Source organism: Lepisma saccharinum, chromosome 16 (assembly GCF_977018435.1).
Source record: "Lepisma saccharinum chromosome 16, izLepSacc3.1, whole genome shotgun sequence".
NCBI classification, from domain to species: domain Eukaryota; kingdom Metazoa; phylum Arthropoda; class Insecta; order Zygentoma; family Lepismatidae; genus Lepisma; species Lepisma saccharinum.
The window spans coordinates 55,991,556-56,014,403 of record NC_139244.1 but is presented as its reverse complement, the minus strand read 5'-3'; the positions used below and the strand labels follow the sequence as shown (position 1 = coordinate 56,014,403).

The following is a 22,848-nucleotide window of genomic DNA, read 5'->3' as shown; positions in this document are numbered from 1 at the left end:
GACATGTTAGTATTGTAAGATATGTCTACTCTTGAAATCTTTCATGCACTAGAAAGAAAAAAAACTACAGAACAAAAAAAAATAATTTGATGCTAATTTATTTAACTTTCAAACAAAAAAAATACATATTTTTAAAAACTAATAAGCTGAAAACATATCTAACTGAAAAAAGCTAAATAAATACTAGAGGAAAAGAACTATGGTAAATAATGACAAGAATAAAAGTCTATTTGGTTGTGAGACCCAAAAACAACATAAACGTAACATGCCATACAGAAGTAACAACACAAAGAAGAATTCAACACATGGCAGTGACTGTAACAAAGTTGTACTAGGTGTAAGTGTGTATGTTCTTGTTGCAGTTTGTATCACAGCTGTTCGCCTACATACAGCACTTATCTTCTGACTAACAAATACATTTGTACCTCAAGTGGTGAAGCTAAAAATCTCCATGAATTCATGACTAGGTATAACATAATACATTTAATTTACTGAGGTACAACAATGAAGAAACACAACCTCAATGACGACTTGTGAAGAAAAAGTTTAATAGTGCAAATGAGTATTTTGAAGTATAAAAATCTCTGAAAATTCACATCTGAATAACAGCAAACCACATTACTCCAGGACACGAACATTCAATTATTCTCTTATGCAGTAGTAACACACAATAAATATTGAAAACAAGGTGCAAATTGGAAGATCATATAGTTGCATATTTAAACAAAATAACTAATGAAACAAAATATATTTTTTAATAAGAGAAAATTAGTCTCCTTAAAATATTTCAGGTCAAAGGTGAATCTGGTATCGGGTTGGTAATCAAGGTAAAGGAAGAATATTTTTGTCAAACCAAAACAGATAAATAAGGGCTATTGTGCAAGTAATTTACCTTATTTACTTCATTTCTCTTTCTTATATAACACTACGATTCATTCTCTACAATGTTAATACTAACGTAACAATATTTGTTTATTTGCTTTCAACAAACTATTTGTAAGAATTACATGGTCACTGAAACCTACTGATTGCCTCAATATAACTTGTTAAGTCCTCCAGTAAATATATGCATATTTTGTATTTTCAAATTTAAAAGTTTGCACATCAAACTTATTAATAATGATAGTTATAATAATAAAAATTTAATTTGAAGACCAAGTATTGCATAATAATTTACACTATCACAATAAAAACATCTACCCTGTCTCTTCATATAATGAATTTCGAATAAAAATTAAACAGCATGTATATACTAAGATGAAAGCTTTCAACTTGCATGTTTAAAATTTTTCACATATAACACAATTAAAAAACAAAAGTTAGACCAGAATATCATGCTTGTTATCAGTGTTCAAAACATTGCAACAAAGAAATCAGCAAAAAATTATGACCTACGGTAGTAGTGGTTACCTATTATAATTTGGTTCACAATTTGAACAATTCCTGCTTAGCAGGTCAAACTCTTACGTCGCATCTTAAAATTATTCCGTCGAGACTAAAACACAAGCTGAACAATATGATTTTCATATTGCTTAAGCAAATAAACCTTGTAGACTCAATATCACTTCTTCGAGATGTATTCACAATACACCTTTGTTAACTGTCTTTGTCAGATAAGCATGATAATGATTATGTACAATGACAATACATGTAAAAACTTTTTGTACAGAGATACACAATGGACATAAATCCTTATTCCTCTATGTTAAGAAGCCAACGAAACATCAAGGAACAAAATAAGTCAAAGAAATAAATTAATTCTTGTTCCACGTTAGCTGCCTCAAAGTATCTTCAAATTTTCGTGTTCATTCTTTCGAGGAAAAAAAAACAAGTAGGACTCCCAATTGTGGGTGAATTTGAGCTGCGCGAATCATATGAGATTCTTCAAAAGTAAGTTGTGTGTCAGTTCGATTACAGGTTTTAATCTTGTTTGTCAAGTTTGTCTTCAGCCGCAGCAGCAGCCTCTGCCTTCGCAAGCTCTTTCCTACGAAGCTGCCAGTCAACAACAAGTCTGCACGTTAACATGAAGAAGAAGACCTTTGGAAAAGAAAGAAAAGATGGATCAATTACTTGAATAGAAGTCAATTAATATGAAGCGTGACAATTTTATTACCAGAAGAACCACATACCGTATTTGCCAGAGTACAAGATGCACCTTTTTCCCTTTAAAAAGTTGTCTGAATATGTGCCAATACTCAGGTTACACCATGAAGAAGAAGGATGTTTGTGAATGGGTCAAAGGTTTATGGAATGCTGTGAAAACTATGATGGTGGTCAAACCATTTACGAAGTGTGGCATTAGTAATGCACTGGATGGTACAGAGGACAATTTGTTGCATGAGGATGCAGTCTGATTTAGAAGAGGTTTCAAGTGACTCTTCATTTAGCTCTGGGTTAAGATATTTGTTGAAAGTAGGCATACATATTACTTTATATTTGAAATATTGTAAATTAATTATAATATTCAGTGATAAAGGTTCTTCCTCAAAAATGTGTCAGCAAATATGGTAATGTTGACTATGATGATGCAGAAGAAACAAGTGGTGCATGCATAAACTACAAATGTGAATATTAGCCTAGACAAGAAAAAACTGGGAGACAGTTTTCGCAAGAAAATGAGTATTGTATTAACACTAAATTGTGTAAAAATTGGCAAGAGTGCAAGAAAAATTCTAGAGCTGCTAAAAATGGTGTGCAGTGGAGTGAGAAATAAAAGCCAAAAGCAGAAATACAGACACATTAGTTGGACTGAGGATTGCATGTGATTGATGGGCAAAAATTCACATAATTATGTATTTCCATGTCATTTTTTAAATTGAAATTAGTCACAGTTGTAATTGTAGTTAGTTCACAACAGATTTATCGTTGATATTATTAAGACATTATTTCCTTTAATATGTTTCTGTGGCACTATTTTTACTTTTGTCTACACTATTGCAACGATCGATCAACTAGAAAGCCCATAGTTGGAATATCTGCCGAGACCTGAAAGTTGTCATTGTTTCTCTTAATTTTGTTGCTATAACAAGGGTCAAGTGGTGTGCATTTCTATTCTTGTTATTTTATGTTGCTTTTGTGCCACCTAATTGCAATGATGAGGATGATCAGATGAAATTGGAATGGGCACTCGCAAAGAATGCTCAGGCACGGTCAAGAATCCAAGAACTTTGGTGGCACTTATCACTCTGAGCCAGCAGGTGTTTGATGCTAAATAAAGCTATTGTTACTACTGACATCACCATGACAATGCTTTGATTATGATGATGTCAATAATTAAAATTTATTGGTTAAAAGAAGTCAATTACCAAATTATATCTTCAATTCATTTATTTTATTTTACTTCTCGTTTTTGTGCCTCTTGGCTAATTTGCGAAGATGGGGATGAGTGATGAAATTGATGAATGGACATTCACAAACAACCATGCCCGAGCGGGATTCAAACCCGGGACCCTTGGAGTTGCAGCACGTTGTGATAACCACTCAGCCACAGGGTCCGGCAATTATATCTTCAACCTTAACTTAAGCTGCTTGTGGCTGTGGGGCTTTTCGTTCTTTCCATAAATAATAATAATAAAAAAAACTGCCATGAAAAACAAAGTTTTATAGATATCTAGTATCAATTGGCAAAGAAACGCTAGGAATTCCAGGGACATTTTTCCAGAGATTGCAACATCATCTAAGTAACTAACTAACTTATTTCGAATGGGCATACAAAATATTTTCACTAACAGTGCATTCTAGGAATTAAATTGTCACTCTTCTTAAATTGCACTGTCAAAAACTAATTTGCAATGATGGTAAATCTGGGTTGCGTCAGCAGAATAGTGTTTACTGATACCTCATCACACGTACCAACCTTTCTGAAGGATATTTTCTGGTCAGATGGTTCTGTGTGTTGGGCACTGATAGTGGACTGTGGGAAACATGGGCAAATGTAATGCTAATTGTCTCTGTTCGCGTAGCAGTATTATAAAAGCATATCTCCCCCCAATAACTCGAAGGTAATGACCAATGAATGGATCTATCTGTAAATACATATTTATTTGAAGCCGAAATCAGTTATATTTTTTATTATCTTTGGACATCATGGCATGTAGACTCGAAAAATTCATTTTCATTTTCCATATCTTTACATATATTAGGTTTTGGCTCATATTTGACATATTTTAGTTATTGTTACATATTATTTCCTTATTTTAGAACATTTCTCAACATATACTCGATATTCGTGCAATAACTACGTCCCTGTGTGACCGAAAGAGTAGGGTAAATTTCTTGAAACTGAAAAGTTTGAAATACACTACCATTACTTCTTGTGATACTGAATGCAGTTTTAGTCAATATAAATCCATTTTAACAGACAACAGAAGGAAATTTATGTTCGAACACTTACAACAAAATTTTGTTATTCATTGTTTTGGAAACAGAAAATGAAAACCCATTTTGTGCTGTTTTACAATTAATGTCAATGTAAGCATACTGTATTTTATGTAGTTCTTGTAGTGTCTTATAATATTAAAAATGTAAATTTTTACAATTTTAAGTCCATATTTAACTCCATATTTTGGTGAAAATAAGTAAATATGTATTTTGATATTTAGCACGTGGCACCGTCAGATGCACTTTAGATATCACATTCAATGAAAAAGGGTTAACGAAAATTATCACTGTGGTAAAATTTGCTGGTGCCATGCATTTCTGTGATTTGTAACTAAGAAACTTCAATTGTAACATCTGGTTGATTGATTTTAAAATTATGGGCATGTCAGCGTACAGGCTATTTATCCCCATCACTAAAACAAAATGGAAGACACAACCCTAACAAGAAAAAAATATGTCTTAAAATCTTTCTCAATCAATTTATCAAACTAATATTGTCATAGACTACTAACAACAACTAAAGCTGTACTGTCTCTGATGATAAAATCTCCACACCCTAGTTAAAAGCTGTGGCTGCAAAGTGGCACTTGACCCACACAACGACAAACACAGGGCAATACGACCCTACAGAGGATTATACTGGCCACAGGTCCAGGCACCAGAGCCTCGTTAGCCTGCAAAAGACAGTTACTGGGATGTACTATGGGGAAGTGAGGATGATTTTAGTGTGAATGGGAATAGCAATGATGATGTTTGAGTTTTAAGTCCACTTTTATGCACAGATAGGCTAATTAGGACTGGACCTACAGTTTAAAGTAGGATCCAAACCAATATGTGCCTCCACCGGGTACTGAACCTGGGACCCCTTGGTTACAAGGCAACGACTTTACCACTACCCTATTGGGGAGGCTAATGGGAATAGAGATAAGTGCTTTTTAATGGTACATTCACATTATACTATTTCCCTTTTTAACACACAGCCAAAATTTAAGCCTTGTTTTATTACATCCATGGCACAATATTGAAACCCTGATAAGTCTTGTGACTGTATATGACTGAAGGTCTTGTTTTATCTCATGAATTCTTTAGAGAAATTGACTATATTCTACTCTAGGCTTACCATATTTTGATGTGGCTCAACCAATGCAATATTGCTATATCAAATTAATCTGTATGCATAATTTAGATGACAATTTAAATATAACATTTTTTTAAAAAAATGGTAAGAATAAATGCATTATTTTCATGTGCAACATCTAAAGATCAAGAAAATAAAACAAATATAAATTATTTCACTATTAATAAGATGAATACTGCAGTTGCAGATAATTACTCAGAATAAATTGTCTTATTTAAGATTTAAAACTTTTAGTAAGGATGTTAAGATTAATCAATAATTGATATTGGTGATGAAGGCAACACTGGTACATGGATAAAATTGCTGATAAATCAGTACACAATTAGCCATTTTGCACTTGTTTTTATGAATCCAAAAGTAAAATTCATTTTCCCCAGTTTTCTCAAAAAATGTCAAACAAACTTCTCTTTCTATAGCAAAACTTGTCAGATCCATGTTAACATTTACAGGATGGTACACATTGTATCCACCAATTTCAATTGGTAAGCCTATCTGACTACAGGTATGCACATGCAGGAATCTCCCATTTTTAGGCAGATGCAAGGTTTGCAATCAGTGTGCCATAGAATGTTGAGACATAAATTGTGGCAGTGAAGGCATTCATCTGTACAGGAGATGAAGCAGGGACTGCGATGATGGTCCACGAGAGTTGCCACTGGCCCATCAGACAATGGAGAATTAAAGGCAGTGTGCAGAATCCAGTCTTCAGGTTGGAGAAGCTGCATCAGTATGCCAGGAAATATAGTGTGAGTTCATGCTGTCCACTGCATCTCCTGGATGAAAACTGTTCGGATGAATGCCTCCACTGCTGAAATTCATGTCTGAACTGGCCAACGTTCCATGGTTTGCAGCTCCCTAGCCATGGGAGATTTCTGTGCACGCATGCCTGCATTTGGACAGGGTTGTTAATTGACATTGGTAGATATAATTTGCACCAGCCTGTAATAAGAATCCCTCAGGTTTCGTCATTTTATATTAGATTGGTAATTATATCAGTAATCAGTAGGGTGACCAACTTTCAGCCTTAAATTTAAGGAGATTTTCAGCTTTTGACATTGCATTTAAAGAAGATTTAGTCTCAACAAATTGTGCCTATTTTTAGCATCTCTGCATTACTTCAGCAAATGTTCATGCATTGGATAGTATTAAACAAATTGAATTAATTTACATTGTCTGTAATGTACAGGTCACAATACAGGATAAATTTTTACATGTTTCTTTATCCTAATCTATATGTATTTGTCCACTGATGCTGCAAAACTAAGCATTTTTTATCTTGTGCAAATTTCAAAAACTCTTTACAACTACTATTAGTTCTGACTTAAATAGTTGTAAGCTGCTTTGAATTTTCTGATCAGTCCATTTATTGCTGATCAACAGTGGCGGCGATTAGAGGGGGCTGTTGCCCCCCCCCCCTCCAGTTTTTGCCACGGCACTATGCTAAATCTTATCTACAAAGGGAAATGTACTGTCTTTGCCTCCCCCCCCCCCCTTTTGGCACCTTGCCAGTTTCTATATTTCGACTTACACATGACTTCCTCTTCATTTTTCTGCCTTTATTTGTAGGAAGTAGCAAGAAGATCTAGCCTTTCCATACGACAGAATGTGTTTACTGCTGTTGGTAGAATCCAACATGTCAGGAAGGTATCACTGTAATTCATATTCAAGCCTCAACTTCAAGTCATCTGATTCGCTTCAGTTTCAATGTACTCTTGGTTTCCTCATACTAGATGTGATAAACAGTTTTTCTACTTAAGCTTCTTTATAAGGACTAAGGGCCTTGGCATGTCCTCTCTTTCAGGTACGTTCAGTTTCAATTTTAACTATATAAACTTTCACACCAAAGCAACCTGCATGTCACTTACAATGTCACTCAAACTGGGCCATTTTCTGAATACGTGGTCTGTTAGGAAAGTAATGAGACTGATTTTCTGTAAACGATGAATTTTATTATTTTTACAAATCAAGGTTATCCCCTTCAAAATAGTTCCCTTAGGCAGCTACACAGCGATGGAGGCGTTGTTTCCACTGTTCGTAGCAGTGCTGGAAGGCTTCTGCTGGAATACCTTTTAGCTCGTCGGTTACGCTCTTCTGGATATTGTCCAAAGTATCAAAATGGCATCCTTTCAAGTGGTTTTTGAGTCAAAAAGTCACAGGGACTGAGATCCAGCGAATAAGGGGGCTGAGAAACCACAGGAATGCTTTTTTTTTGCCAAAAATTCATTGATGGAGACTGCCGTGTGACATGCTGCATTGTCGTGGTGCAGCATCCAAGTGCGTGCAATGTCTGGTCGCACACGTGCAACCCTTTTCCTGGGTCTTGCAAGGACTTCATTCGGTACACGTTCAAATTTAACTCACTACTGATCATTCTCACCATCAATCGACGATCTGACCTCACAAGAGACCTCACTCTTTCTACATTGTCATCCGTTTTTGAGGTTGAAGGTCTTCCCGCACAAGGTTCGTCTTCCACTTGTTCTCGGCCTTCTAAAAAGGACTTCTGCCATCTGAACACTTGTGCCCTAGATAGTGTATGTTCTCCATAAGCCCTTTGTAACTTTTCATAAGTCACAGTGGCAGATTCGCCAAGCTTAACACAAAATTTGATGGCACAACTTTGTTCAAACTTTTGCCAGTCCATTTTCGTAATGCACCTCACAAACACAACTTCACGTCAGATGCTCTCAACAATCGTGTAGCAACTGTAGCAAGTTGAAACTTGTACTGAGTCAACGGCAAGCATTCACCTACCTGCCGTGTGAAGGTGGGGGCAGCAGCGTTGCCGGTTCGTGCACAGTGTTGCCAGTCTCATTACTTTCCTAACAGACCACGTAGCATGCATCGTGTTGCCTCAGTTTATTGGCCATGCACGTATGGGGGAATACTATTTTAAAGACTGAAAGGGCCCGTGTTACTTGTCACCTCAGTGTGAAACCTGCATGTTTCTTGTCCTAGGTAGCTCGTCACTTGTTGCTTTGGTCTGAGAGCTTCTGGAAATGTCTGTAGCAAATTACTGCACATGCCTGACATCATCCCATGAACAGCAACTGTCTCATTGGGCACTGTAATACGATACAGTGCAATCTCACTGCACACAAAGAAATGTTTAGTTTGGAGGTCACACTACAGTTCTAGTTAAGTCAATCAGTCTAATATTCCCTTTAAAATTGCAGAACAAAATCACTTTTCACCATCTGTCACTGCTTATCAGGGAAGCAAGTGTGAGTGCCAGAAAGAATGAAGACAATTCCTGAGCAATAAAAGATTTACACAAAGTCAAGTTTCTGCAAGCGCTGATAGTGGAATGGTTCAAATCTGGTCTGAACAGTGAGATCTTGCACAAATGTTAGTCACTGTAAAACCCAGTACTACACTGTAATAACCAGCCGACACTTCCTAACATCCAGGACACTTGACCCAGACGTCTCCTGAATGTTTCTTGTGTCTGCAGAGGCAGTAAACATGTCTTTGTGTGTAAATTCATACAACGAAATGTTCTCCTTTGCTTGTTCCACTATCTATATCGCCGTTGGACAACTAACAGGTATACCAGCACCATTTGGTTCACCTGCAACATGCAAAGGAGAGTTAAGTACAAAGGCACTACCATTACATGCTGCATTTGTAATGGCACCACATCATTCCAAAGCTGTCACAAAATGACACTACTGATTGGATGACTGGATGCTAGAAATGTGGATGTTAATTTTTAACTACAGTTTTTGCAGGTACTCTTGAAAATCAAGGAAATATATACATAGCCCCACTTGAATTATTTCCATACCTGAGATTTTCCTACATAAATTGATGGTATGTGTTCTTTCTCTGATCCACATGGCAATACACAATATAATTACCTGATGGTTTTCATCTTCTCCATGCCTTATATGTCTATTCTTAGAGAGACTCTCAGCTTATAAGTCCCATACAGGTTCTCTGAGTGAACTATCTTCCATGAAGCTGACACGAGTGTCATTCCCCTGCATGCCACGAAACTGTTTCTATTGTTGTCTAGCTCAAGAAGCTCTCAGGCACACTCATCCCACAACAAAAGTGGATCATATCTACATAAGAAAGTAAAAATCTACCAATACACAACCCTCTGTGCCTGTGTGGCATCATATTAGTATGCCAATGTGGTACATTACAGCTTTATGTGTGTGTTGGAAATTAGTATCGCTTGTTAGCAACACTTGGCATTCTATGGTGAATAATAGGTGAATACTAGGAGTCTCTAAGCAGTTTATCATCTCACTCTCTTCACCCTAGCTATACACAATAGCTGAAGTGTGAGGTCCCTACTACTGCATATAAGAAATGTAACTGGAATGGTTGCCGAGCACACTACCAAGGACAGGATGCGGCTTGGAAAATTGAGTATCGGATGGGACTTTGTGTAGTGGTAGGGGCAAAGGTACTAGCGTGCGTGCACTAGTTAGCCATTTCAGAGAAAAAGTATTTTCAACTAAAAAGAGAGGTACAATTTTATTATATAAAATGAATTATGTTAAATGAAATTATAATTAGAAACGATCTCATAGATCTTTTAACTTTACTCTTTGTATTAATTATTTTTCCTGTGCCAAAGCTGATATGATCCTGATTTTTCCCATCATACAGAAATAGACAGTGGTTGTTAATTCATGTTGTATGAGTCTGGATGTTTTAACACTGTTATTCTTTCATTCCGACACTTCCAATACTTTATTTGTCTCAGGGGATTGGTCAGTGGCCTGGAACATAATTTCAGTTCCTGTTATTTCGTTAATGAATGAGTATCCGTCCACAAGTCCATGATTTGTTTAAATTATTGTTTTAAGTCCACTTTATGCACACACAGGCTAATCAGGACTGAACCTACAGTTTAAAGTGGGATCCAAACCACTATGTGCCTCCACTGAGTACTGAACATGGGACCCCTTTAATAAAAGGCAACGACGAAGTTTATGATTTCATGTGCACAATAACTAAGGACAAGACAGAGTAAGGCTTTGAAGCATCTGGTTTTAAAAAACTATATGTTACTCAACTCATATAAAGGGTCCAATATTTACAATTGTAGTCACATAGATCTTGAGCCAAAGCTGTTACTGAACTACAATTAAAGGTACTTTACTGTTATTGAATTCAAAGGATACAGGATTAAATCTTCTAGAAGTTCAAGTCAACAAGAAAGAATTATTTATATTGGTGTTGCTGAATAACAACGGCAGAAATCAAAGAAAGGCTTTGCTATAAACTATTTTCTGTATATGTTCATTTAGAAATAACTCCTTTGTTGGATTTTCCTCAAGTCATTTCAAAATCTCCACAAGATCCATTCCAACTTCAATTCACAAATGAACACATTCATTTTGTGACAAGAACTTGAAAGAGATCACAGATATCTTGAATAATCATACAAAACAAAGTACTGTATTCTTTAAATTATTTCATAACTAGAGTTGGAAGCGGTTTGAAAAAAACTGGCTTCTTTGGATAAAAAGTGGAGTTTTTTCAGTTTTTTTTTTTGGTTGGGCTTTTGTTTCATTTTCTTTTTCACAAAAGTGTCTCAAATCAATGAAAATACGGGAGTTGGCAATATTTTTCCTGTTCCATGGTTTTTGTTTATCTCCCTACTGTAAAATAGACACTCATTTCAAAATATAAAATACAATTTACAATATAAAATTTGTAGCTAGACATAAACAGTGTTTTCAAGAAAGCTGGCTTTTTTGAATGGGTGGTTCTTTCCAAGTGTTATCTTCAAATTCCGTAGGCTTATTAAATATATCTATGTAGTATAAACATATGTACATAACTAGAGTTGTTTTGTATGTGTTTTTAATAGAACCTAATAGTATGATATGATTTTCAATGTTTGAATTTGTTATTTGAACACGTACATGAAGCAAAAGAGAAAATACTTCTCTACCTTTTGAAAATCTAGTATTAAATCTCTACATTAAATTTTGTGTTCAGTAAAATTACTTGTATTTTGGCTTTCTAGTACATTATGTATACCAGGTGTATAAGCTTAAATCTGCTGTTTTGTAGTCAGAAAAACACATGATTTGTTCATAGAAAGCAACAATAAATTTATTCAAAGTACTTGCCGTCGCGAACTACACATTTTGCCCACCTCTCGGGCAATTTGTGGATACCACGCCAAAAAAGTCCTTCTCTTTCGAGGCAAACCACTCATCAAGCCATGTTCAGACGTCTGCATACGAATCGAAGTGCTGCTCAGCGAGGGCGTGGCCCATCGACGAAAACAGGTGGTAGTCGGAAGGGGCCAGGTCTGGTGAATAGGCGGGATGGGGTAGCACCTCCCAGTTGCGTGTCTCCAAGTAGTTTTGGACCAGTCTTAACTTGTGCGATGGGGCGTTGTCGTGGAGGAAAATCAGCTTGTCATGTCTTTGTTGATAATCCGGCCTTTTATCACACAGAGCACGGTGCAATTTGATCAGTTGTTGGTGGTAGCGGTGGGCAGTGACAGTTTCACCAGGTTTCAACAGCTCAAAGTAGACGATACCCTGTTGATCCCACCAAACACACAGCATCGTCTTCCGGCCGAAGCGATTTGTTCTCGAGGAAGATGTTGATGGTTGGCTGGGATCAACCCACGATTTCTTGCGTTTAGGATTCTCGAAATATATCCTCTTTTCATCGCCAGACACAATCGGATGCAGGAAAGACTTTCTTTTTTGTCTGGCAAGTAAGATTTCGCATGTGTTTTGGTGTCTCTCCAGCTGCCGATCGGTCAATTCATGCGGCACCCATTTTCCGATCTTTTGAACCTTTCCCATGGCACGTAGATGCATGGAAATGGCTGCTTGAGTAACACCCAATTGCTCGGCAAGCATCTTTTGCGTTTGGGTATCGTCCTCGTCCAAAAGAGCCTGCAATTGATGGTCCTCAACCTTCCTGGGCCGATTTTCACGCATCTTGTTGCTCAGGTCAAAATTGCCGTCTTTGAACCGACGAAACCAATCCCTGCACGTTGTTTCCGATACAGCACTGTCACCATAGGCCTCCACAAGCATTCGATGCGATTTGGCAGCCGATTTCTTCAAATGGAAGCAGAAAAGCAGAGCTTCCCGCATATGCTCTTTTTCTGGCACAAAACTAGACATGCTTACCACAGGAACACTATCTGTTGTTGTCTGCACGTGCTGACGATTTGCACTGATTCGTGTTGGCAGATGTCCAACTCATACAAACACCAGGTATGGCGTGCCCATGGTAGCTTCATACGCTCACTAACGCCATCTATGAGCAAACAGCAGATTTAAGCTTATACACCTGGTAATTTGGTTAAATGGCCACTAAACCTGGTCACGAACCAACTAGTGATGTAACAGTTGGGCTGAAAAGTTCGTAGGCTGACTCATAGATGGCGTTACTAGAATTAAATCCATGTGGTTTTTACTTAGTACTAACCTTCAAAAGATACGTGTATAAATTTCACAGCTGCCGGATAATTAGTTCGTGAGATATAGCATTGTGAGTGAAGCAGCTTTTGTTATTGTGAAAAAATGAATAAAAAAGAATTTCGTGTGTTAATAAAGCATTGCTTTTTGGTGAAAAAAAATACTGTTGAAGCCAAGGCTTGGCTTGATAAACATTATTCGGACTCTGCACAAAGAAAATCAACCGTTGAGAAGTGGTTTGCTAAATTTAAACGAGGCGAAATGAGCATCGAAGACGATGCACGCAGTGGACGCGCCAAAGAGGCTGTTACCGACGAAAACATCAAAAAAGTCCACAAAATAATTTTAAATGATCGTAAAGTAAAGTTGATCGAGATAGCTGAGATTATTACATAGCATTGTTGGAGCGTTTAAAGGATGAAATCACGAAAAAACGGCCCCATTTGAAGAAGAAAAAAGTTCTGTTTCATCAAGACAATGCACCGTGTCACAAATAAATGAAAACGATGGCAAAATTATATGAATTAGACTACAAATTGCTTCCCCATCTACCATATTCTCCAGATGGCCCCCAGTGACTTTTACCTGTTTGCAGACCTTAAAAGAATGCTCGCTGGAAAGAAATTTAGCACTGATGAAGAGGTAATCGCCGAAACTGAGGCCTATTTTGAGGCTAAAGTGAAATCGTACTATAAAAATGGCATCGAAAAATTGTATGACCGCTATAATCGTTGTATCGCCCTCGAAGGCAACTATATTGAATAATAAAATCGAATGTCAAAAAAATATTTTTTTACTATGTTAGCCTACGAACTTTTCAGCCCAACTGTTATTTTGGTTGCTTGTTGCAGTGGTTCTCAACCTTTGTGAGACCACAGCTCAGTAAATTTATTTCTTACAAGTCTATGCCCGGAATCCAAACATTACACTTATAAATATATTTCTGATCTTTAAAGTTTATATGGAAATTAATATGCACCCTCAATTAATATTAATATATCAACTATGGCATAATCATAGTTCAATTATGTATAAACTTGCTGTCAAATATAAAATTAGATTTAAATTAGTCGTCATGCCTTGGATGATTATAAAAGGAACCTTCTATCAGAACGCTATAATTTTTTCGGACAGTACTTGCAATTTGTTTTCTGTGATTTACAGGCTAAATTAAATTTTAATCTGATGAAGTAACTAACAATCTTGTTAAGTATGGCGAAAATTCAGACCGACAAGTGTCACTTGTTGCTTCGGTCTGAGAAAACTGTACAGGCCAAGTGACAAGTGACACTTGCAGCTTATGTTGCTTTGGTTCGAAAGGTTGCATTTACTTCTAAGGGTTAGTTTCCAAGAGCCATGTGTCGCTTCCGTCTGAAAGCTCTGTTAAAGATATATGCACAAATTCACATAATACGTATACTTCTGCATTATGCGCTCTGAACAGTAAAGATTTTTAATTGTCCCGAAACATCGAATATTTTGATATTAACATTTGTTTCATATTTTATTACATTTAAATTGATACACAAACATGTAAAAGCTTGTTTTAAGTCTATTTCATCGTCAGATGTGCTAATCAGACAATACGTTTAGTTTGAACCCTAGCTTACCCCTGCCATACGAGAAACTTACATACCGGGGTCTCACAGGCCCACCCTCTTTTTTTATCACTAAGATTCAAGAAACCATTTTATTATTGAATCACTGCTTTCTTTGCTGATTACATAAGCAGTTATTTATTAATTATAATAATTACAAAAATTACTATCATTAATAAAAAATAATAACCAATTATTGCATGTGTCTCACATATATTTTATCATTCACTAAAACTCACAAAATCCTTAATAATTTTTTATTAATGCTTTTTAGTTTGCAGAAGTGTATTTGTTTATTAAAAATAATAATTACTATCATTACCAACCAATTGTACACTGTCACTGGCATGAGTGTCTTGAATAAGACACATTCAAAGATGGCACCTGATATGCCCACCAAGTGCATTTTGTCTCCTAATTACATTTCATTTATGTTTTTATGAACAACAAAAGTAATAAAGAAATATTGGGAACATCCTAGGAAACTATGTAATTTATTATTTTAAAATAGTTGAAAGATCTAAAAAAAAGATGGTGGTAGGCCTGCAAGATCCCCCCCCCCTCCCCAGTTAGCTAGGGTTTAAATTGTATCTTAACCACTATGCAATATGTGTCCACTGGGATTGGCCAATATCTGTCTTTTGGCTACTACATCATGTACATTATTTTAGCTAGTTGTAAAATATGTCACTACAAACATGTAAACTCATAACAGTAACTTCAAGTGAAATAGGTTAGCTGTAATTGGTAAAAAGCCAAAACAGCCAAAATTTCAGTTTTCTTCCCAAAAAAGCCGGCTTTCCATCGGAAAAAACAGTCCATGCAAAAAAGCTGGCTTTTTTGCAACTCTTTTTATAACAAAGACTAACTGAACAACATGAAATGTTCTTTGTCGCTAGAACTACAATAAAAATCCACCTGTTGCCTTTACTTACTAGTGCTGGTGCAATCCTTTCAAATTTATCATTAACCATATAATGTGAGTACACAGCCATCATCATCAACACAACAAGAATTATGTTTGCTATCTGCTTCGCTTTCCCTGAAAAGGAATCAATAGATTAGTTAGGTATCTGAGAAATTGCAAGTGCAAAGAAGACAAAATTTTAGTCACAAGACGTGAAAAAAAAAAAAAAAAAAATACAGTACTACAGAGCAACTGAAGCATCTAACGATATTTAGACTTCACCCACAATAAAATTCATCACCCCTTGTCTTTGGATGGCAAGCTGTTGAAAAATCCCATAAAAAAAAGATTTGGCATTTGTAGGAGTGATATGATAAAGCCTATCATTAGATCAACATATATTTAATAAATTGATTGATTGATTTTGTGTTTTAAATCCACTTTATGCAGAGTAATGCTAATCGGGAATGGACCTAATGTTTCAAGTGGGATCCGAACCACTATGTGCCTCCACAGGGTATCGAACCCAGGTATACATATATATTTAACAAAATCAGAACACTTGAGAAGATGGATAGCAGCACAAATTGAGATACAAGATATGTAATGGACTTTATGTTTGAATCTTTCCTCTTTTATGTCACTTTCTGTGAACTGATGCACTAAACATGATGAGAATGAAGGTTACCTGAAATGGCCTAAAAGAATAAGCCATGACTGAGCCAGGAACATAGTACCTTCAGTGGCAAGATTGTGACCGCTCAATATATCTGACCACTGAGAGATGGCAACATTTGCAACTAATTGACTGCACAAATTCTGGTAAGAGAATTCCTTCTTTTGTGTGGCTTCTATTGAAAAGAACATGATATCTTACACTTTTCACATTAAAAGGTTCTAATATAATTTCAATAAACACGTTACACTCTAAAAGGTGCAAATAGAATAAGAAACTTATGTTTGGTGAGAGAAAGGTGTAATGTAAATAAATCCTTTTGTGTGAGAGTGCATGAACACTCAAAACAGTGAATTCATTTTATCTACAATGTAATATTTTAAATGTTTGTGTGTCTATATACACAGCAGCAAGGCCTGAATAAAATACTTAAAATTAAATGTTTTATTTTAAAAATACTAAATCATACGATGATGTAATGCTAATTCATGAAGTTTGTTGTACTAGCATATACTGTATATATTTTATACACATTTATAATCATACTGTGTGGTAATTATGAGTATTTTCCATTTACACAAAATTCTATATGTATAAATTTCAATGAACTTTGCACTGTACCTGAAATTACCATCGTACCACAACAAACATAGTGTACATTCAAAACACAGCTTAGTGTACACACACACACACACTCAGATGAGGAGTGGTCCCAAAACAAGTTTTCCATTGGCAGAAGGAATGAGCATTTTGGTGATAAATGGCATTATGGACTAGGAGATAAAAACTGGCATATTTTTCAATCCAGTCTCCACTGTCGTCAAAGTACTTGTACGTACCAATGTATCAGGATGAAGAAGTTCCTCTCATAAATGTACACGGTGTTCAGGGTATACCGTGGATATGAATTTCTTTAGTTAATGGTGTACTTTTAATCTGACCACCACCTTGTAAAAGTCCATATCCTGCACATGAACAAATTTCTTGATAGCATTTTTCACACCATGATTGCAGCCAGTACCTCCTTCAAAGCTGGGAAGAAGTGAAAGTCACTGGATGCCATGTCAGAAATAAGGAGGTGAGAGGCAGGCATTTGCATCAGAACCATTGTCGAATGTATTGCTGTTGTCACCGCCATGATGGGTCTCATGTTGTCATCAAGAAGCAGACCTGATAAAGCATACCCTATTTTGTTAAATGGTATCACAATCCTGCTTGTACAGAAGAGATGACTAATGGCAATTCTTAGGGGTCTGAATACTTTGTGATCAAAGTCAGTTGTCACAGCACCCATCACAATTTCACTTTGCAATAGCCCAGGATGCTATCGATTATGTGGTTGATCTTGAGCATGGTCATTGTCCAAAACTGAAGTTATCTTATCCACGGTAATCCATCAGTTGGTATTAGTTCATGTGAATCATTGAACCAATACCAACTGTCTTCCAGGTTGGAACTGGTCTGGTGCACTCTCATGCCCTTCAAGAAACTAATGTCACTGTCATCACACCATTTGCTTTGACGTCATGTTCAGATCATAAATCTAAATGAGTCACTTCGGTACACTTGCAATGCACTCATTCAGGGAATACCACCACTGTCACTTGATCTTTTGTCCACATCTGTAACACAAGTCTGTCATGATGACTGCCACCATAAAGAATATATGGTTACCTCACTGCGGTCTTGCTTGTTTCAGCCTCTTTTGTGCATAGGAAATATAAGCCCTGCAGACCAAATGTTGCATATTGGAGATAGGTGACTGCTCGTAACTGCTGGTGGTGTTGTTCTCCTAATTTGTACATCACCTACGACAATACGGCAAAACTTATATTTGGACTACTCCTCATAGTAACAATATTTTCCTTGCAGAGTGAATATTGTGAATCCTGGTCAGATGAAGTGGCACATTCAGTACAGTTAAAGTGAATATCATTTTATGTGAATAGGAATGTATATAAAGCAATCACACCTGTGACGTGGCACTCAATTTCTGAAAATAAATTTATTATAACACACAGAATCTTTACTTCGTTGCACACAGAGAATTCCAGTTCCATCATGAAGAAGTGGCTATTGTTATCACCCTATTATTACCTGCAATTGAACAAAGATGATCATTACACCATTCAGATGGAATAGAATAGGATAAGCTAGCCAAAACATCACAGTCATTCCCTAATTAGTGTGACTGCAATCATAAAATATACATAGTCAAAGAAATAATGTATTATTAGAATGAACAGTAATTTCAAAAGAACTACAAAATAAAAACATTATGTATGACTGACAAAGTATGTACCTCTTAAAAAGTTATTTTGTCTGTTCAACAAAATGCCAAAATCAATATGAATAATACACCATACACTTTACTCACATTAGCAGTACTGTACTTAAACACTAACAAAAAACACAGTGTAAGGGGTGTTCTTTTTATAAGTATTTCACTTTAATCATATGCATATCAATTTAACAGAGTTTTGTTTTAAAATAGTCAAGAATTACATCAGAATATTAAAATATTTGTTATGTAATCATAAAATCCAGATCTCCACACATATCCGTGCAAAATAAATAGAAACGTTGAATTCTACACCATTTCCGGGATTAGATTCTGTAAGCATGTTGCACAGTAATTTTGCGAACCCCTGAAAGACCAGAGTAGACGAAATTTGACCAGCAAAAAAAACAAGATGACCCTACCAATGGTGAATTATCAAATGAGATACTTCAAGTGCTTTCTTCTGTTCAACGAGTCCATCTTGTCTCATTCAAAGATGTCCTCACATAGAAGTACACCACCAACTAACGACTGATGACTGGACAAATGCACTTGAAGAGTTGGAGGTATAAATAGCTCTCATAGGAGGGTCACTATTTATATTTTGAGCCTAACAATGAAAAAACAGGAATTTGGCATTGAAAACTGCTTTACTGTTTTTCGAAGTATTCTCCTTTATGGTCAATACACTTTTGCATTCGTTCGAACCATTTGTCAAAGCAGTTTTTCCAATCTTCTTGAGACACCTCCATAATATGGTTTTTGAACGCATCAACGGTGTCTTCCGCCGACGAAAATCGTTGTCCACGCAATTTATTCTTGACATTCGGGAACAAGAAGAAGTCATTGGGTGCCAAATCAGGACTGTACAGCGGATGACCCATCAATTCGATTTTTTGACTGTTCATAAAGTTGGTTGTTAGACGAGATGTGTGACAGCTGGCATTGTCTTGATGAAGAATGATGCGACGGCATTTCTTTGTTTTCCGTATTTGAGCGAAGACCTCTGGCAAACAAATTGTTGTGTACCATTCAGAGTTGACCGTTCTACGTTCTTCTAAAGGCACAGTTGCCACATGACCAGTTTTCCCGAAAAAACAGGCGACCATTTGTTTCGATGTGCTTCGAGCGCGAACAACTTTTGTTGGATTGGGTTCATCTTGAAACATGCATACAGTCGACTGCTGTTTACGTTCCGGCTCATATGCATATATCCATGATTCGTCACCTGTTACAATCTTATATACGTCTTTTGAAGCACCACGATTGTATTTATTGAGCATTTGTTTGCACCAATTGACGCAAGCGTCTTTTTGAGTTTTTGTCAAATTGTGGGGGATCCAACGAGAACATACCTTTCTCACAGCTAAATGATCATGTAATATTTTATATATGCTGGTGGAACTAATGCCTATGGTTGCCTCAATCTCACAGTATGTCACATGACGATCTTGCAGTATTGGGTTTTGCACAGCATCAATGTTTTCTTGAACAACAACTGATTTTGGACGACCTTTGCGAATCTCGTCGGTGAGCGAATGGCGGCCACGATTAAATTCGTTATACCAGCGTTTCACAGTGGCAAAGGATGGAGCTTCATCGCCAAATGTGGAAGTAAGTTGATCGATGCACTCTTGTCTTGATAATCCACGTCGAAAATCGTAAAAAATCATCGTACAAAAATGTTCACGAGTTAATTCCATTCTATTGTTGTCGCGGAATCTCCAAGGCAACATAAACAACACAAATCAAGCTATTGACAAAACATTTGAAGTACGTTATGGTCAATAATGCCAGACGATTCCGTGCAAACGTCAAATCGCGCCTAACTTCAATCAGTGTTGCCAAGGCTCAAAATATAAATAGTAGCCCTCGTATATATGAGGTGCCTATTGCACTAGAGGCATATCCGTGGCAGACTTGTGGTCTCCGAAATGGAGGATCGTCTCTAGGATCGATTTCTGAAGATCCAGATACTTTTGTGACTTGATGAGAAAAGGAATAGAGCGGATGAAGGCAGACAAGTTTCATCTGGTGTCTCAACTGTGGAACCAGTCCATAGAGAACTGCAAGAGCTGCTTGCTGCCTAGGTAAAATGTTACTAACGAAACAAGAGCTGCTTCCCAACAAATGCATTGTCATTTTACAAAATTTATCTGCAACAAATCTGATAAGTTAGGCCTCAAACTCTGGGTTGCGACTGATGTTACAAAAAAATGTCTGTAGTGCCTTCTCTTGCATAGGAAAATATGGAAATCATCCTGTAGGAATGCCCTTAGGAGACCATGCGCTGCTTGGTCTGGTGGAACCATTTCTCAGCCAAGGTCAAAATGTGACCATACACAATTTCCTCACCTCCCCCAAAACTAGCAGGAAGATGTTAGAGAATACCACAATCGTCAGCACAATGAACAGGGTTTTGCAGGGAGGTGTCAACAATGAAGATAATGTAACAAGACAGTTTATCAAGAAAAGTGGGATACAAATGTCATTGTTCTCAACTCATTTCATCGACAGATTGAAGTGGAGGCAGCGACAATCCGATTCTACAATGTGACAACAATCGGTGTGGATGTCTTTGATCATAATTCAAAGAAATACACCCCTAAAGCCACTTGTCATTGATGGACAGTGCATGCCTTTTATAATATTCCGGATGAACACATTCTTTACACTCAGGTCACTGGAGCTCCCATGGAAAGACTTTCATTTGGAAGCTGGGAGAAGGCTTTCTGAAGAATGAACGATAAATAAAGGAAAGAGAACTGATGAAGCAGAAATCAGCAACAATACGAAGAAGAGGACTAAACAATGCAATGTCAAGCAGGTAGAACAAATAAGAAGACAGCTCCAGAGCAGCGTGCAGCTTGAGAAAAGGTGTGTGGATCATGTGTAGGAAACAAACAATTGCTACTAAGAGAGCAATATCATGCGAGTGGCTTGTGGAAATTTAGTGTGGGGGGAAGGGGGGAAGTAGAAAATACCTGTACATTATTATATCATATAAAGTTATCAAAATATAACAATGACTACGCTAATAAAAAATCAATATCAGGAAGATATATGTTACAAAAACTAAAAATCAACAGAGTAAGGGGGCTTATGAAAAAGTGTGATGTAGATATCATACCAAAACATGTTCTGCGTTTCAAGTGTATGTAGAAAATAAACGTGTGTTATTACGACAAAAAAATGATCGAAATGTCAAAACTACGTAAATCTAGGGTGGAAATTTTCACCACAGTTCTAGTGTTAAGTGGACAGCTTTTGATCCCATTCTAGATCCAGCCTGGGATGTTCTTTGTGAGAATCTCTCCTTCAACTTCATCTAATCACTAGACTAGATATGTAATATCAAAGTACAATAATTGATAAAATATGTACCTAAATATGTAGTATTAAAGAATATGTAATATTAATAATAGTAGAGTATTCAAGCAATTTCAAGAATTCTGCTGGATATTTATATTATTTGAACATATTCAACATAATTTTAAGGACATAAATTGTTCAAATTAAAATTTGTATCAAATTTATGAACTCAGAAAAAGTACAGCAATGTGTACATATGTAAGAAACCAATTTCGTCAACTATTAATTACTTTTCACATCGCAAATTATTGTAGAATATGTAAATATGTACGAGAGCTCTTTGTAAATTTCGAAACAAATTGCAAAATAAAGAGTCTACAGTAAGCACTACTTTTGTACTTTTTGTACAAACGTACAAGAAAGTAGCTTTCTTATCCACCGATGTCAAGTTTATAAAGATGCTTTGCCTAAACCTAAAAGTGAAACAAAAATATGGAACCAGAGGGTGAAAGGGGGGGGGAGTAACTCAAGCATCTTTCAATAAATAACAGTTTCCATATCTTTTACTTTTTTTTTGTCTTCAGCCTGTCTTTCGACTTGGCAGTCTATTTTATGTGACCGTAAGCACTATGCATCTCAATGACATCACATGAGCTACATTTTCCTCATCATGTTTCAGGGATCGAAAATATAGGGAAAAGGTTAAAGATAGGGAAAAATTACCGAAATAGTTGTTTTATGTAAAGTAAATTAGCAAATATGTAAAATATGTAGCATAAAAGTTATGCAGAATCATGTCAGTTATATAATTCGTTGACATTTACCTATTCAATGTATGTATCTAGAAAGAAATAGAATATGTAATTACACACGAATCAGGGCACTACTAATCACCACCTATCCACATGGTTGCAATTAGATGGCTCCAAACAGACAAGCAGACAAAAGAGGAAGATAAAAAAAAAACTGTCTCAAAAGGCATAGCATGCCTCTCTGAGTTATCAGAAAAGATAAGCAAGCAGTCTTGGTTGAAAAATCCAACTTAGAACATCATTCAGCAGTAAGAAGACACTAAGAAATATACAAGGCAGCAAAAACTGCATGTACGCCATACCATGCGAATGTGGGCAAGTTTATATAG

The 22,848-nt window shown here is 36.4% G+C and overlaps 1 protein-coding gene across 3 annotated transcripts in view; it reads right to left on the bottom strand.

Annotated features, from left to right (window-relative positions):
• Nucleotides 1-81: 81 nt before the first annotated feature.
• LOC146000491 (putative acetylcholine receptor chaperone) overlaps nucleotides 82-22,848 on the bottom strand; it is a 53,933-nt gene continuing 31,166 nt past the window's right edge. For 2 of the 3 annotated variants that reach the window (XM_083138211.1, XM_083138212.1), the window contains 2 exons: nucleotides 15,467-15,573; nucleotides 82-2,037 (listed from right to left, as the gene is read on the bottom strand). In XM_083138211.1, coding sequence (XP_082994337.1) covers nucleotides 1,921-2,037; nucleotides 15,467-15,573 — 224 coding nt within the window. In that variant the 3' untranslated portion in view covers nucleotides 82-1,920. Of the gene's footprint in view, nucleotides 2,038-8,910; nucleotides 9,090-15,466; nucleotides 15,574-22,848 lie in introns of those variants that run through there. The other variant, XM_083138213.1, reaches the window with a different exon arrangement.